At 50.1% G+C, this 15,051-nt stretch overlaps 6 protein-coding genes across 6 annotated transcripts; 4 read left to right on the forward strand and 2 right to left on the reverse strand.

Moving 5' to 3' along the window:
• Window positions 1-1,106: 1,106 nt before the first annotated feature.
• Window positions 1,107-3,616, forward strand: ANOM_008283 (origin recognition complex subunit 1; the record flags this gene model as incomplete). The annotated part of the gene is made up of 4 exons (XM_015553539.1): window positions 1,107-1,391; window positions 1,442-1,903; window positions 1,958-2,088; window positions 2,149-3,616. The coding sequence occupies 4 exons, from the start codon at window positions 1,107-1,109 to the stop codon at window positions 3,614-3,616; spliced, it is 2,346 nt and encodes a 781-aa protein (XP_015403094.1).
• Window positions 3,617-4,053: 437 nt separating this feature from the next.
• ANOM_008284 (WD40 repeat domain-containing protein) lies at window positions 4,054-5,412 on the reverse strand (the record flags this gene model as incomplete). The annotated part of the gene is made up of 1 exon (XM_015553540.1): window positions 4,054-5,412. One exon carries the CDS (start codon window positions 5,410-5,412, stop codon window positions 4,054-4,056), a length of 1,359 nt encoding a protein of 452 aa, XP_015403097.1.
• A 394-nt stretch (window positions 5,413-5,806) lies between these two features.
• On the forward strand, window positions 5,807-7,018 carry ANOM_008285 (ankyrin repeat domain-containing protein). Its single transcript, XM_015553541.1, has 6 exons — window positions 5,807-5,894; window positions 5,948-5,973; window positions 6,079-6,207; window positions 6,296-6,418; window positions 6,479-6,808; window positions 6,882-7,018. Exons 1-6 carry the CDS (start codon window positions 5,837-5,839, stop codon window positions 6,930-6,932), a joined length of 717 nt encoding a protein of 238 aa, XP_015403096.1. The 5' UTR covers window positions 5,807-5,836; the 3' UTR covers window positions 6,933-7,018.
• A 116-nt stretch (window positions 7,019-7,134) lies between these two features.
• Window positions 7,135-9,842, reverse strand: ANOM_008286 (M protein repeat protein; the record flags this gene model as incomplete). The annotated part of the gene is made up of 3 exons (XM_015553542.1): window positions 7,135-8,073; window positions 8,139-9,634; window positions 9,695-9,842. 3 exons carry the CDS (start codon window positions 9,840-9,842, stop codon window positions 7,135-7,137), a joined length of 2,583 nt encoding a protein of 860 aa, XP_015403100.1.
• A 580-nt stretch (window positions 9,843-10,422) lies between these two features.
• ANOM_008287 (H(+)-transporting V1 sector ATPase subunit H) lies at window positions 10,423-11,989 on the forward strand (the record flags this gene model as incomplete). The annotated part of the gene is made up of 3 exons (XM_015553543.1): window positions 10,423-10,726; window positions 10,801-11,320; window positions 11,383-11,989. 3 exons carry the CDS (start codon window positions 10,423-10,425, stop codon window positions 11,987-11,989), a joined length of 1,431 nt encoding a protein of 476 aa, XP_015403099.1.
• A 921-nt stretch (window positions 11,990-12,910) lies between these two features.
• On the forward strand, window positions 12,911-14,420 carry ANOM_008288 (fungal specific transcription factor domain-containing protein; the record flags this gene model as incomplete). The annotated part of the gene is made up of 3 exons (XM_015553544.1): window positions 12,911-12,992; window positions 13,069-14,334; window positions 14,389-14,420. 3 exons carry the CDS (start codon window positions 12,911-12,913, stop codon window positions 14,418-14,420), a joined length of 1,380 nt encoding a protein of 459 aa, XP_015403091.1.
• Between the last annotated feature and the right edge of the window lie 631 nt (window positions 14,421-15,051).

Consider the following 15,051-nt stretch of genomic DNA (forward strand, 5'->3'; position numbering starts at 1 on the left):
TACTATCTTTGGATAATATTATGCGAGCCTGATCAGTTTTTGCTTGAGTGGTTCCTCCATGACTTTTCAATGTGGGCCGCCCGTAACCGGGTAGCAACCATTCTATATGGGACGAATATCGGTCAATGAACAATTAATTTGGGTAGAACCTGAGGTAGTAAGGGGCAGGGATTTCCTTTTGCTTCCTGCTGAGATTGTCTTACCTTTAGCTCCCGCGGTTTCGTGACTGCAACAGTGTTAGCATAGAAAGACTAGACGGGAGGGCGGCCACTAGTTGCTTCAGGTGAGAGGTAGAAAGATGAACCAGAATAGGGAACTCACTCCATGTCTTTTATCAAGGAGAGGCTCGCAACAGAGTTGAAGCTCTCGGATAGAGATAGCTGAAAACAAGCGCGCAAAAGCAGCGGGTAAGCTGATGAGAATGGGGTGAGTAGAAGGTGGCAGAGGAGGGAGAGATGTGATAACTAGATTAAGATTTAAGTTAATACGCCTAACTCAGCAGGATCTGAGGTGGAAGTAAATGACAAGGGTTCCTTTGTTCAGAGGATGATAAGGGAATGAAGGTGAAAGTGAAGGAATATTTGCTGATGATGAATATGGAAAGTGCCTGGTCACGAGGTGATAATCCTGTGACCTGCACCAAAGCCCTCACGAGCATGTTTACCATGATTGAAAACAACACCGTTGCTTCTGAAACAGCCGGTTGGTGGCGTTGGTACCAAACGAGGATGGCTCAATGCATTCAGTGATATTGAATCAGTCGATGCTACTATTTTTGGGAATATATCGGACAATATTCCTTAATAGCTTGAAGTAATATTTCGATTATACATTTCTAACTGCACTACTTTGGGGACGAAATAAAGAAAATCACTCCAATTTGTGTTTGATACATCTTTGTATACAGCTAAGATTATATAGATCGGATAGAGACGTATGATTGGACAGGACAGAGCAATGGGGGCGCTAAACCCGAAATGGGGTAAAGTGGACTGCGCGCATTTGGACGCGTTGTGGATCCATTTTCAACCTTCTTTTGTTTGCTGGTCAATTGTCGCAAACCATCCCTTCCGCCAGCAACTATTTGCCCATTTTCTTCCAAGAAGATGGCCACAGAAATTGAAGATGAGAATGATATTCCGCAGTCTCGCAGGCGTAGTGCGCGCAAGCAGGCCCAGCAATGGATGACCAAAGGAGGTCTTGTTCGCGATGATTCTGATGACGAGCTTGGTGATGAAGACCTTCCGTGGGAATGGATATATGCTGCCGATACTACTGAAAAAAATGAGGACGCTATATCGGGTGCCCCAGAAGATACACCAAGGTCAAACCGAAGACGCACCTCCCGGGCCAGCGCAAAGAATCGTCGACCAATCGTGGGAGCCGGATGGGTTCGTTTGAATGCAAATTGGGTCAGGTCGTGCTGCTTAAATCCCCAGAGCCTGGTAAAGATTGGGTGGGAATCATCACGGAATTTATAGAGGAAGAGGATGAAGCGGACGGTGAAACGATCAAGTCCGCCAACATCATGTGGTTTGCTTCGCCAGACGAATTCATGTCGACAAGGAACAAGAGACGAACAGACGCTTTGCCTAATGAGCAGTACCTTACAGCCGACTTCAACATCAATCCAATCACATCGATTAGTGGTAAAGCGACGGTAATGTCCAAGGATGCTTTCTTCGCCAAGTATCCGGATGGGGCTCCGCCGAAGGGAAAGGAACAATTGTCAGACTACAACAAATGCATTGTCTGCCGTAGAGGTGTGAATCAACTTCAAGGGAGATACACCGAGGAATTCGTCTGGGAAAATGTCTATCGGGAGGATAAGATATTCGATCTGATTGCTATGATCAAGGATGGCTTGAAAAAGGCCAAGAAGCGAAAGCAGGGTGATGATGATGTGAGCTCCGACCGACCCTGCTCGAAGATTAAGATATTCTGACATTTGGAACAGTATGATGATGCCAAGGACAAAGAAGATGATGAATTTCAGCCTGTGACACCAAGAAAGAAGCAGAAATTAACTACGAATGCCACACCACAGTCACGACGCCAAAAAGCTCTGACCACCCCAACACATAAGAGGTTTGTGACATATATCCGATTAGACATAGGCAATCCCGGTGCTAATGGCATGTTCCACAGAATTGTTGTCAAAAAACCCCTCGAGTTTACCCCGTTAGGCACTCGTATACTTTCTCCATCTCATTTCGCTTCTCCATATCGCCAGGCACGAACTCTTCTACACGTCTCCACGGTACCTACCTCACTACCATGCCGGAAGGCTGAATTCGACACTGTGTACAACCACCTTAGCGCTGCCATCATGGAAGGCACCGGAACTTGTATTTATATTTCGGGTACACCTGGAACTGGCAAGACGGCAACAGTCCGCGAGGTGGTCGCACAGTTGAACGCAGCCGTGCTTGCAGAAGAGATGGACGACTTTATTTTCGTTGAGATCAATGGCATGAAAGTCACCGATCCACATCAGTCGTACTCATTGCTTTGGGAAGCCTTGAAGGGCGACAGGGTGTCTCCTTCCCATGCGCTTGATCTTCTCGAGAGGGAATTTTCACATCCATCACCTCGACGTGTCTCATGCGTTGTTCTCATGGATGAACTTGACCAACTGGTAACTAAAAACCAGTCTGTGATGTACAATTTCTTTAACTGGCCTGCTCTCCGCCACTCCCGCCTCATTGTGCTTGCTGTCGCAAACACTATGGACCTCCCTGAGCGAACACTAAGCAACAAGATTTCCAGTCGCCTGGGTCTTACTCGTATCACATTCCCCGGCTACAAACACACGGATCTCATGGAAATCATAAGCACCCGCCTGGCCAACATCCCAGGAAACATAGTCGACGCAGACGCCATCCAATTTGCAAGCCGAAAGGTGGCTGCTGTTAGTGGCGACGCTCGACGCGCATTAGACATCTGCCGCCGAGCAGTAGAGATTGCCGAACAGGCCAGCGAGGCCGCAAAACTGGAACCGATTCTAGAAGATGGCAACGCAGACGAAACCGAATCCATGCCACCAACACCTAGCAAGACTCCTGCAAGAAAGGAGAGATCAAACAACAAGCAGTCCATGCCGCCAAAAGCTCAACCGCCACAGAAACAAGGACGTGTCACTATCGCCACAATCAAACAAGCCATCCAGGAAGCAACCTCAACCCCGCTTCAGCAATCCCTACGCTGTCTCCCACTCTCCGCGAAGCTTTTCCTTGCCGCTCTCTTGGCTCGTGTGAAAAGAACCGGGGTCACCGAATCAACCTTTGGCGATGTACTCGACGAAGCGAAGCGGATTGCAGACGCTGCGGTCGCAGTCGCTGGTGCGGCTGGTGCAGGCATCAAAGAATACCTACTCAGTGGTGGGAGTGGTGCTCGCGTGCGTGCTCTAGGCTTTGCGGCTATGGAACTCATGAATTCTGGAGTTCTTGCCGTGGAGCACGGACCGGCGACGAAAGGCCCTCTGGGAAGCTCTGCCATCCCCAGTAGAGGGGACAGAAGTGGTAAAGTTAGGCTGAGGGTGGCAGCTGAAGACGTAAGGGCTGCTTTCCGGGAAGATATAGAGGCAAAGGGGTTAGGGCTGGGCACGGATCAGTAATTCTCTGTACGAGCAAGACGACAGCCTTTCGGACCAACAAGCTCCTGCATCCTATGATTGGTAATGTACACACATGTATGATTTCTGTGTCCGATGTCCTCATCGTTTGGGCTATGTATTCTACAAAGTGATTTATTAATCGAATAATGATACCCACTTGTACGTCAAGCGACATGTCGACTACAAGTCCTGAAGATAAACCAAGTTTAACAGCATAAATCGAGCAAGTCTCGGAATGTTCAAAGCTTAATATGACACAACAAGAGTAAAGTCCTTTTTATAAACCTGACCAAATCCCAGTACTAGTCACAGACAACAAACAGTACATCTCGAACGCTAAACTCCATAAGTGCGTGAAGTAAACATGCCCGATTCCTATATCAGATCCAGACCAATGAAGGGTATAAAAATGACAGACGGCCAACAACAACACCAACCTAATATCTCTGTCTGCCAAGAGTGGGAGCCCAAGTCACAGGGTGCGACTCAGGTGTAGCCTCATCATCTGGCTTCCAGATCTTGATGGTCTTATCTGCCTCACCAGTGATCAGACGCAGACCAGTCCGGTCGAACGTGGCAGCCATGATGCCTGCCTCGGCATCGAGCGAACCGGGTTGGGCCATGGTATCGATCGACTGGAAACGGTATCCGGTCTTCCAGTCCCAGAAAGACATGGAACCGTTGTCGCCACCGGAGAAGAGAACGTTGTCTTCGTTCACGGCGAGAGAGTTAATGACAGCATTATGACCCTCGAAGTTTTGCATGAAGTCACCCTCTGGACACTTCCATTGCTTGATGCTTCCTGTGCTGGCACTGGCGAATGTAAATTCCCGGGGATGGATAGCAAGGTTTCGGACACCCTTCTTGTGGTGGGTTAGAACACCCATTGACTTTCCAGCTGCAAGATCCCAGAGACGAACGGTGGCGTCCAGGGAACCAGTAATGATTTGTGGATCAGCTTCCTGGCACTTAACATCGGCAACAGTTCCTTTATGGCCAGATAAAACGTGAACATTACTCCTCGTTCGCATATCCCACACTCGGGCAACGCCGTCTCGACCACCAGTGACCAGCAGGTCGAGGCGAGGGTGTAGAGCAAGCGTATATACACCACTTAGGTGACCGTGGTAATGACGAATAACCTTATTAGTCTCCAGATCCCAACATTTCACCATCTTGTCCTCTCCGCACGAGAAAAGATAAGGATGCCGAGGAGACACCGCCAGCCCGCGAACGGTAGAAATGTGACCCGTAAGAGTCAGGCGCAGAGCGCCAGTCGCCAGATTCCAAATTTTTATCGTTCGGTCACCAGCGCCACTGGCAAACCACTCGTTGTTCGGCTCCACCGCCAGACTTCGCACCCATCCTAAATGTCCAGAGATCACTCTCATCAGCTTCCATGGTGCGTGCCAGTCGGGTCTCTGTTGTCGCGTCGCGGAGGGTCGCTGTATCAGGCTCTTGGGTTGGTCTTCATTGCCAAGGCCACCAGCAGCCGGGCCTTGAGCTTTCTTCACCAGGGCCATTGAGGCGCCGCTGCCATCTACAGGCGCCTTCGCCTGGGCTTGGATTTTGGGACGTTTCGTGCGCCCGGCGGCTGCTTTGGCTTGCTTCTCTGCTAGAGCTGGCGGGAGTTCCTTCACATGTTCATATTCCACTTTCCGTCTGTAAGAAACACCAATCGATCCATCTCCAGTCGAGGGTGTGACCATCAGATAATCCGCGCCGAAAAGTTCAGCAGTCCTCTTTGCGGATCTGCGCACGGCCTCTTCGGGCGTAGTCGACGGGATAACGTCCATACTTGTGATATTTTTGAGATCGTAGATTGGGATTGTAGAACGACAAATGGCTTGGATCGCCTACAGCGAGATGGTAGGCGAAAGAACGTGTCGTTCGCGTCTGGAACCCCGGGCAAAGGGGTTCTGACGGGTGGTTGTCGATAACAGCAAATTACTGCCTCATTCAAATTTGTTGTTAAGCGATTGGACAACACGCGCGAACTGGTGGCAAGGATCGTTGGAGGAGAGTAAAGATTGGCGATGACGAGTCGGAGGTTTGGTTGCGGTTCCTTTTTTGACTTTTGGCGGAGAGCTACAGAAGATCTGCCTGAGGCGGTAAGGCATGTTCCAGGTGTCGACGGCAAAGCTCCCCCTCCACCAATAGCTCCGATCTTATCGTGAGCAGCTCTCCGACCCGCATCTATACATTCTATAGCACATCATCATGGACCCCCAGCACGATGCCAAGTTTCCTCTACATGAGGCCGCTCGAGAGGGAAAGAGTAAGCGCAACTTGGTAGTCTATGATATTATCTTACTTACGAACAGTTGACAGCTCAGGTGGCCGAGTCACTTCTGAACGTAAGTGCTGCCCCGCATCATCCGGAGCTGCCTATCTCCCTTTTCTGGCCAGAGCAGTCGCAATCACCGGAGTGTATCATGGTTGCTTACTCTCAGGCTTAATAGGCAAATCCGAAGCTTGCGAATGTCAAAGATGATGACGACCGTCTCCCCATCCACTGGGCTGTAGCATACAATCGGCTTCCTATCGTGGAGCTATTAGTCGCCACCAAGAACTTCGATCCAGATGTTGAGGTAGTCTCCTACTCTTACTTACTGTGACTGCTATACACACAGAGGTAACCTCAGTCATTAATGATCAGCCACTTACTTTGTATCACAGGATGGTTCAGGCTGGACCCCATTAATGATCGCAGCTAGCCTAAAGAACGCCGAAGGAGATCCCATCGTCGACCTACTCTTGAAGAAGGGCGCAGACGTAAATGTGACGAGTAACTCTGGACAGGTCCGTCTAATTCTATCAACCGGAGTTTTGTCAGCTCACTAACTGTAAATCTAATTCCAGAATGCTCTCCATTTCGCAACCTCCAAAGCCAGCCTTTCCACCGTTCGCACCTTAATAGCCAATAAATGCAGCGCCAGAGTGAAGGATAAGCGCGGGCAACTAGCACTTCATCGTGCTGCAGCTATCGGATCGTCACCCATCATTAAGGTTCTTCTCCAAGATGGGAAAAGTCCCATCAATGCCGCGGATGTGGACGGTCTGACTGCTCTGCACCATGCTATCTCCGAGGGCCACGGTGAAGCTGCGATCACTCTACTTAAGGCTGGTGCTGAGACGGATAAAAAGGACGTCAATGGCACTTTGGCTATTGATATGGCGCCAGATACAAGTGTAAGTATTCCATTCTCCCCCCGCAAAACATCCTTTAGACACGTTCTCTGGCTATATAACTAACCTCGTTAAGGTTCGAACATATATTCGGCAGACTGCAGAAATGGAGGGTATAGAAATCTAAGAGACGTAAAACATGGTTATGAATATCCGGAGCCTTCCACGGCCCATAATAATGGTCCAACATTAGCAATTAAAAGAGATATTATATTCTTTTCTGAAAAAGTCCTGTTTCGCATAACATCGTCTAATCGGTATCGAATGTCCAGGCAAATACTATGTACAGAAGTAAAAAAGATTTCCTTTCAAGAGACGTCTATAAGCTCTCATTTCATGGTACTATCCACCAGCTCGCGGTAGATTTTCTTGACTTCGGCAATATCAGCCTGGAGCTCTTCCACTTGTTCACTCTTTTCCCCTAGCAGCTCAAGAGTAGTCTCGTAACGCTCCTCTAGCTCGGCATGTCGCTTCTCTAGTTCTTGGATACGGGCGTCTACTGTCTTTTTCTCCTCAGATTCTCGCATCAGATCCACAACTTGTTGGCGGGCTTCATCGCGCTGGCTTACGATACGAGCAAGCTCATCTTTCGTGGCAGCTCGTTCGCTTTCCAATCGGCGAACCGTCGCACTCATACGCTCCACCAGCTGGACCGATGGACCAGCACCAACCGTGGATTCCGAGATAATGTCATTGATTCCGCGGGAGTTTTGGGTCAGTGCTCCGCCAAACGCGGATGGCGTGCCCGGCCGGGCAGAGAACTCATCTGGTTCGAAACTAATTGAAGGGGTGTCCGTAAATTGCGAGAAGGGTGCGCTGTGTGTCGGAGGTGAAAGGAGACCAGACGTAGATGGGAATGAGTTCTGTCGTGTCGGTGTGCCTACTTCTGGCGATGTCATGGGCAGAGTCGAGGACCGGCGACTTGAACGTAAGTCAGTGAGAGAACCTACAGGCTCCAGGGCACTCGGTCGGCGACTGTACGCTACTGGTGACTCGGTGCGTTGTGGCTGTGTGAAGATGGCAGGAGGCACAACCTGCTCGCGCCATTTCACTCGTTCTTCCTCCAGCTTCTGTGCCCACGTTGCATCGCACACTTTCTTCTGTTCATCGAAGTCTTTCTGTGCCGAGACTAAATCGTCTGCAGCCTTGTGAAGTTTCTGCTCCAGTTTTTGCAGCTCCTGCATGCGTTCCTCTAGTTTGTTTTCAAGATCATGCTCGACCTCTTTTGCGTCTTCTAGGTCTTCCTCAGCCCTTTTAGCTTTGAGGTTCTGTACGTATATGTTAGTCTCTATTTCCTCACAAAAAAGATTGAGTTAGAGCAAATCATTCTTACCACTTCCCGAACTCTCCGCCGTAGGTCTCCCTCTCGGCGTGTGGCTTCGTCTCGTTCTTTCTCTACGTTCGCTAAGCGCGCAAGTAATGAACCCTCCAACGCCTGCCAATTTTCACTGGCTACAGCATACTGCGTCTGCAATGTCTCGATCTGGCGAAGAAGCTTTGCTTGAGCATCACCAGCTACCCCGGATGAAGCCTCTTCCGCTCTAGAGCGAAGAGACTCCATCTTGCTCTCCAAGACGGATTGCTCGTTCTTTAGTTCGACCTCCAGTACTCGTGCCCTTTCCTTCTCCTGCTCGATGGTACTCTTGAGGTCGCGTATCTCTATCTTCAGAGTTTCCTCACTCTCATCACGCTCGGCCTTGATGCTTGCCAGTTCTTCTTCCAGCTCAGCCGCATGGCGCTTTTCCTGCTCCAGCGCATCAGACTGAGCTTTGGCTTCAGCTGCCTCAGCCCGCGCAACTGCTCTGGCAAGTTGACCTTTCATTTCCTGAATCGTTTGACCCAATGCATCTCGCTCCGCTGTGACTGCTTCAAGATCTCGTGAGTTTTTTGAATGAGAGGACAGTGTTTCATTGGCTCGCTTTTCGGCAGCTTCAGCCCGCTTAGCCCTGGCCTCAGCGTTGGCCAGATCTCGTTCCAGTTTTTCTGTTTTCTTGTGATTTTCAGTTTGTACTTTCGAATTCTCCGCCAATTGCTGCCGAAGTTTCTTGATCGCCGTACGATGGTCCATCTCGGATTTCGAAAGTTTCTGTCCTTCTTCGAGCAACAATGCGATCTTCTCGTCCTTCTCTCGGAGCTGCCTCTCCATACTTCCAGGTGCTTCCGCCGCCCCCGCTTTCTTGGCGGCTTCAGCAGCTTCTTTAGTCAAATACTTCAGCTTCGATTGTAATGCGTCAATTCGCTCAATATGTTCGTACATTTCTGCTTGCCAGCGTGACTCGGCTGCCTTGTGTTCTGCCTGTAATTGTGCGATAGTTTTGTCCGCATCGCTGGAGACAGGTTCGATGATATCACTCGAATCAGGTGCAGTGTTCTGGGCAAGGTCCTCAGATGAACGTGGTTTGTCAGCTTCGGTTTCCTGTACCTTAGGTTCAACGCCATTTTCTTGTACAACTTCAGTACCCCTCTCTGAGTTAGCCTCTTGCGATTCGGAAACTTCATTCGATGCGCGCGAGGCGACAATATCTCTTGAGTTTCGTGGTGGGTTGCTGTCATGACTTGTTCTGGAGGCTGCTATTGAGGAAGATTCATCGGTAGGAGTAATGTTCTGGGCACTTTCTTCGAGATTGAGGCTGCTACGTCCAAGATTCGACTCAATGTCCATGCTCGACCGCGCGCCATTGCTCGAAACCGGACTAGTGACGGGAGAGGGGACTCGACTTGAGGATTGAGAAGCGGGATTGGCATTGGTATTCGATTTGACAACAGCGCGAGCCAGACGCTCCTGAAGGCGATCATTTTTCCGCGCATTTGATGAACTTCGCGAAAGATCTAGATCCGTTAGTATGCGACGGAATATATTGAGCACAAATCAATTCGGAAAATCCATACTGCCAGTCTGGTTCTTCGTCGCCGTGCTTGGTTTTGGCTGTAGCTGTTGGCGCTGGTCCTCATCGGCCAGGATCAAATCCAATTTCGATTCAACACCGGCGACAGCCTGCTGCAGGAAGGATCCAACCTTCCATTTTGGTTGTGCCATAATGATAATGCGGTTGGGGGTGTCTCAATCAGAGGTATGAACCAGCTACTTCTAGCAGCAAGTCCGACAGGCTCTCGGGCATGAAAGGCGGTGGTCTTTGACAATGATGAAGTGGTTAGATATTTGCCTGTCGTCACACGCACTACAGAGGAAGTGGAACTAGGCCGAGCGATGATTGCTGCCTTTCCTGCGGGGAAAATGAGCGTGGGGGTGGAGTGATATAGGGAGCGAAGGAGTTGAAAACAAAACGAGAGACTAGAGGCTAGACTAGAAGATATAAAGAGACATGAAACAGACAAGGACGAGTGCAACCACGTAGCAGGAATACGAACGCTGGTGTCTGGCTTGCGTGGACGAGAAGGTGGGAGAGATTACTGATTGAATGGGGTTTAGTATGGGTCTTGGCGGGAGGATGGGGAACAACGTGAACACCGGAGCTTTCCTCCATTCGTAACACTCGATCATCATAGATCTCCAGCCCTCTCTCTTCATCTTCAGTCCACCCCTCCCCAACGTCCCGGTTTTCTTCTCTTCTCGCTGTTCCGGGTAGGCTCCATTTCTACCTTGCAATAGCGGCACTATGTCGACCATGCCTTTGGAGCCGCCCATGTACCTCAGCTCTCTCCAGAACAACATCCGAGCTCGGCCCATCCCATGGGAGGGAGCCGTTCGAGCTGGTAACATCACCGATGATCATTTGAAAAAGATCAAGGCAGTGGACAAGGTTCGCAAAGATCAGAGACGTCAGACTGTAGAGGGCGATATCTCTGGCTATGTAAGCCTGCTCTCTGGAAGTGCTGACGCCAAGAGTGTTCTGGACTCCGCTTCTAGGAGGACCGATATCGTACAGTATATCCTGGTGCTGGCAGCGGACTTGATCAATGGTGGGTCCATGTTTGATCTTAAAGTATGCGCAAACGTATCGAAGTTGTGCTGACCCGATTACTCGGTACTGTAGATGTTCCAGCGCTCTCATCTGCCCTAATTGCGCATCCCGATCCCTACAAGCCATTTCTCCCTCTCTTGCGTCATTCTACGAATGCCGAGGATCCTATTCCGTTGCTCACTTCTACCTTCCTGACAAACCTTGTCTCTATCAGCCTCGTGTCTTCCTCTAAGTCTGCGGCCCGAGATGAAGAGGCACTTCCACAACTGTACACTTACCTCTCCAGTCTGACCCAAAACCAGGACAGTGGGTTGCAAGACATTGGTGTCCAGGAGTTGTCGGTGTTGCTTCGTACATCTAGGTCTCGGGAGATCTTCTGGAAGCAGAGGAGAGAAACGGTTGACCCCTTGATCGAGATTCTACGTGCGGCGACCGGAGGCAAAGATACCAATTCCAGCACCGTAGCTGGCAGTTCGCGGGCGATCGAGCCAGGTCTCTCCGGCGGTGTTGGGCTTCAACTTCTGTATCGGGTCCTCCTTGTTATTTGGCAGCTGAGCTTTGAAGGCGCGCTAATTGGGGATGACCTTCAAGCGTACGTAGTCTCCGTCTGGTCCAACATATTGCCCCCTGACCGAACTCTACTGACGTCCGCAGGGACCACGAATTCCTTCAGCTGTATACTTACCTCCTGCGCCTGTCGCCGAAGGAGAAGACAACCCGGCTTCTACTCGCAACCCTCAACAACCTCCTTTCTTCCAACCGCACAACCCTATTGCCGGTCGCAGTTTTTGTCCGCCTCCCCGCCCTTCTTTCGAACCTTTCGGGTCGTCATTTGACCGATCCCGACCTTCTTGAGGATCTGAAGACTCTCACTGACATGCTCGACGAGTACACCAAAACTCAAACTACGTTTGATCAGTACGCGGCGGAGTTGCAGTCCGGACACCTCCGCTGGTCTCCGCCCCACCGTAACCCTACGTTTTGGAAGGAAAATGCCCGTCGCATTCTGGATGATGCTAACCTTCCTAAGAAGCTAGCGGAGATTATCTCTAAGGAGTGGGACAATGACAAGCAGGTTCTCGCGATCGCCTGTAACGACGTGGGCCATCTAGTGAAGGAGCTGCCGGGACGACGGGCACAGCTGGAAAGGTTAGGGTTGAAGGCGCGAGTTATGGGGCTGATGGCCGACAAGGACGAGTCGGTACGTTGGGAGAGTCTGCGAGCCGTGGGCGAGTGGCTTCGGTATACCTTCGACGACTGATTGCTCGTCGCGGGATGCTTGTTAGTTGTGATTATATTACCCAGTGTCTGTTACTTAGGTGCTTGCTTTGGACTTTGCCGATATAGAGATAATCAGCTGCATTGTATTGATTGCGCAGCGTACGTCGGCCAAGTGTCATCATTACTACTGTGCATTTAGCGAGGTGGTTTTGTGGGACAAGTAATCTTCCTTGACGTTCTAGAAGGATATGCCATGTGTTGGAATGCAGTCAAATAGGGTTATAATCGGCTGGTGGCGACAGAATTTCGCCTCCGGTTTGTGAAACTTCGGAACCACAACCCCGCATTAGAGAAGGACTTGTGGTAAGCCGTTCTAAATTTTGAGGTCTCCTTAAATTCCAGACCAGGGAACACGGAATTCTTCTCCGGGGTAAAGCAATCTTGGATCCTCTCCACGACTTCTCCATAGTGTCCCTGTACATACGCCGTACAGTAGGCACGACCCTCCGGTGGATCTTTGGCCTGGATGATCGGCCGCTATACAGCACTCCGCAGTTCCGTTATCTCCATTTCCACTGATACGAGCGACCCTCCACGGGGTTTCGTGCCACACTCTCGTTGCGCACAGAGAGCCGACATTTTGCTAAATTACTCACTCCTCTTTCCTGTTGATCTAAAGCGATTTTCTGCACGGCATCGGGCATATTCTGACGCCACCAGGAACTACCGAGGTAACCAAACGGAGAAGGGTTCCAGAGATTGAAGATAACGGGAAAAGCCAAAAAAAGGAAAAAAAGGGATCAGAGAAATTAGGCATCCATCAATCGACCACACAAGATCCGATCCCATGTCTCGATCATTTACTGGTTGCAAACGATGTAAAGCTCGACGGCAAAAATGTGACGAACAGCGACCGATATGTGGACGATGCAAGACGGCTGGAGCGCAGTGCCGATATGCAATGCAGCTGCAGTGGGGAGGGAGGGCCTTTTCGCGCTCGAGGTTCGGGGCCTGTGTGGGACATGGGGGCATGCAGAAACTCGGTATGTTACATCTGCCACTCTTACTCGGCCATTCTCTTCAACTATTGGAGCTCTTGGGTCTAACGAGTCGATCTAGAGTACTCTCCCGGCGAATTCATCTATACTACAAAAGCTTCACCTCCGCCTCCTGAACCTCTTGCTCTCGCCCGACCCGTCGATCCGTTTGCCTCGTTATCGTCTGACCAGAAGGCTCTTCTTAACCATTTCCTTAATGATGCCTCACAAATCACTGCCTGCCATACGGGCATGCAAAGAGATATCTGCCAGATGCTTGTTCCGATGGCCCTCCAGACTCCGTCTTTACTATATGCGACGATGGCCCTATCGGCGATCCACCTACAAGCCCTACACAATCAGTCGGAAAACGTCAAGTCTGCACCAGAAATAGCACGGTTTATGGCCCTCAGTTTAGAACATTTTCGTGCGGAGCTTCAGGACCCTAACGTCAAGGGTTCGGATGCGCTGTTGGCGACCGCACGAACACTCTGTCTCGCGGAGATTCATTCGGGGGCTATTCACCCTAACTCATGGAGGGCTCATATTGAAGGAGCTAGGGCGTTGATGGATGCTTGTGATACCCGAGGAGCGTTGTCGCCGCGGTCGTCGGATGGGTTCAGGAGGTACTTGAATCGGTGGTACCGATCGATTGTTTCTCTCACCGCGTTAACAGGCAATGGGCCACCTATTGGTGACGTTGCAGATCAAAGCATCTTGAGTACTGCCAACCAGCACGACTCTCCTGACTACCTTGACGATTACTGGGGCTTCACAGTTAATCTCGCTGCAGTCTTTCGTGGGATAGGGGCCGCTGCTTGGCGAAGTCACCCGAGCCAACAATGCGGTGGCGTGACACAGGGAGACGAATTCAGCGTTCACCATGAAGCCGCGGTTCTCGAGTCGTCCGTTCGGCGCTTGATGGATCAGGAAGTTGTTTCACAGCCTGCATTCTATCCAGGGGTGGTGGAAGGACTCTCAAGCGAGTACATTCGTCAATTCGTTCTATGCAATGAAGCTTTCCAGCATAGTGCACTCATTCAGATCTATCGTCGGTTGAAGAAAACACCAGCCTCGTCACCGGAGGTCCAAGCATCTGTCAAGCGGATCTTGGAATGTACTGCTCAAATTGGACCCTCGGCGGGGCTAAGTCCATGGACCATGCTTACCACACCGTTATTCATTGCAGGCTGCGAGGCAGGGGATGAAGACCGGGAGAAAGTGCGCCAATTGCTCTCCTGTTTACATGACACGATTCGGGTACCGAATGTGCTACAGTCCTTAAGGTTTTTGGAGCAATATTGGGCGAGCCAGATTGATGAGAATGAAGGTTGGAACCAATTCCTCGGTATGTCTGCTTGTGTTACTCCGGAGTCTAGATTGCATCTGCTGACCGTCATAGATCGAATGCAATTTGATTTTATCCCCTATTGACAGGCTTCGGGAAATACCGTGCTATTTATGTTCACGATGCCAAGAGAGCGTTTAGGAAAGTTCATGCTTTTTAATGATATTTTTATATGTACCGAACAATTGTGGAAGCTGTGGCACAGCGCATGGGTTACGTTAATTTTGAGCGAAAGGGTGTCATTATGAGGATTGATGATTCTAGTGACTTATTGTATATCTAGCTGTATATATGTATTTCTTTGAGCATTCTGTATACTTATCTCTGTCTCTACCACTATCCCTTTGAAGTTAAAACAGTTGGCAGGTGTCATTTGACATTCCAAGCTCCTACATGCATAATCAATCACACGTCACGTTCCCTGCCGAGTTTAAATCTGCCGGAATGGACGTATCACTTTCCAACCCAAGGAGACAGGGATTGAGAGTGTTATCCCTCGAGGGAGGGAAAAAAGGCGGTTAAATCAAGAAATCCGGCCCCATAGAACTACTGACTCTATCCTTGCAGAACTTAAACGCCTGTCAATTCTTAAATTAGCATTCCTAAGGATGGCAGTCTCATTGTTGGCGTCTTCAACCGGGACAATGGTCTGGGTTCACCCCTTGCCTTGGAGATAGGGCTATATGGACCACCAGCCAGGTCTCGGATCTTTTTTTT

The sequence above is a fragment of the Aspergillus nomiae genome (assembly GCF_001204775.2).
Source record: "Aspergillus nomiae NRRL 13137 chromosome Unknown contig00370, whole genome shotgun sequence".
Classification (NCBI taxonomy): Eukaryota; Fungi; Ascomycota; class Eurotiomycetes; order Eurotiales; family Aspergillaceae; genus Aspergillus; species Aspergillus nomiae.

Bases quoted from the DNA above. Each gene is read 5' to 3' on its own strand.
- ANOM_008285 (XM_015553541.1), top strand. From the start codon at position 5,837: ATGGACCCCCAGCACGATGCCAAGTTTCCTCTACATGAGGCCGCTCGA. The intron at 5,895-5,947 runs GTAAGCGCAACT...AACAGTTGACAG, and splicing joins GGCCGCTCGAGAGGGAAAGA to CTCAGGTGGCCGAGTCACTT. The intron at 6,419-6,478 runs GTCCGTCTAATT...ATCTAATTCCAG, and splicing joins TGACGAGTAACTCTGGACAG to AATGCTCTCCATTTCGCAAC.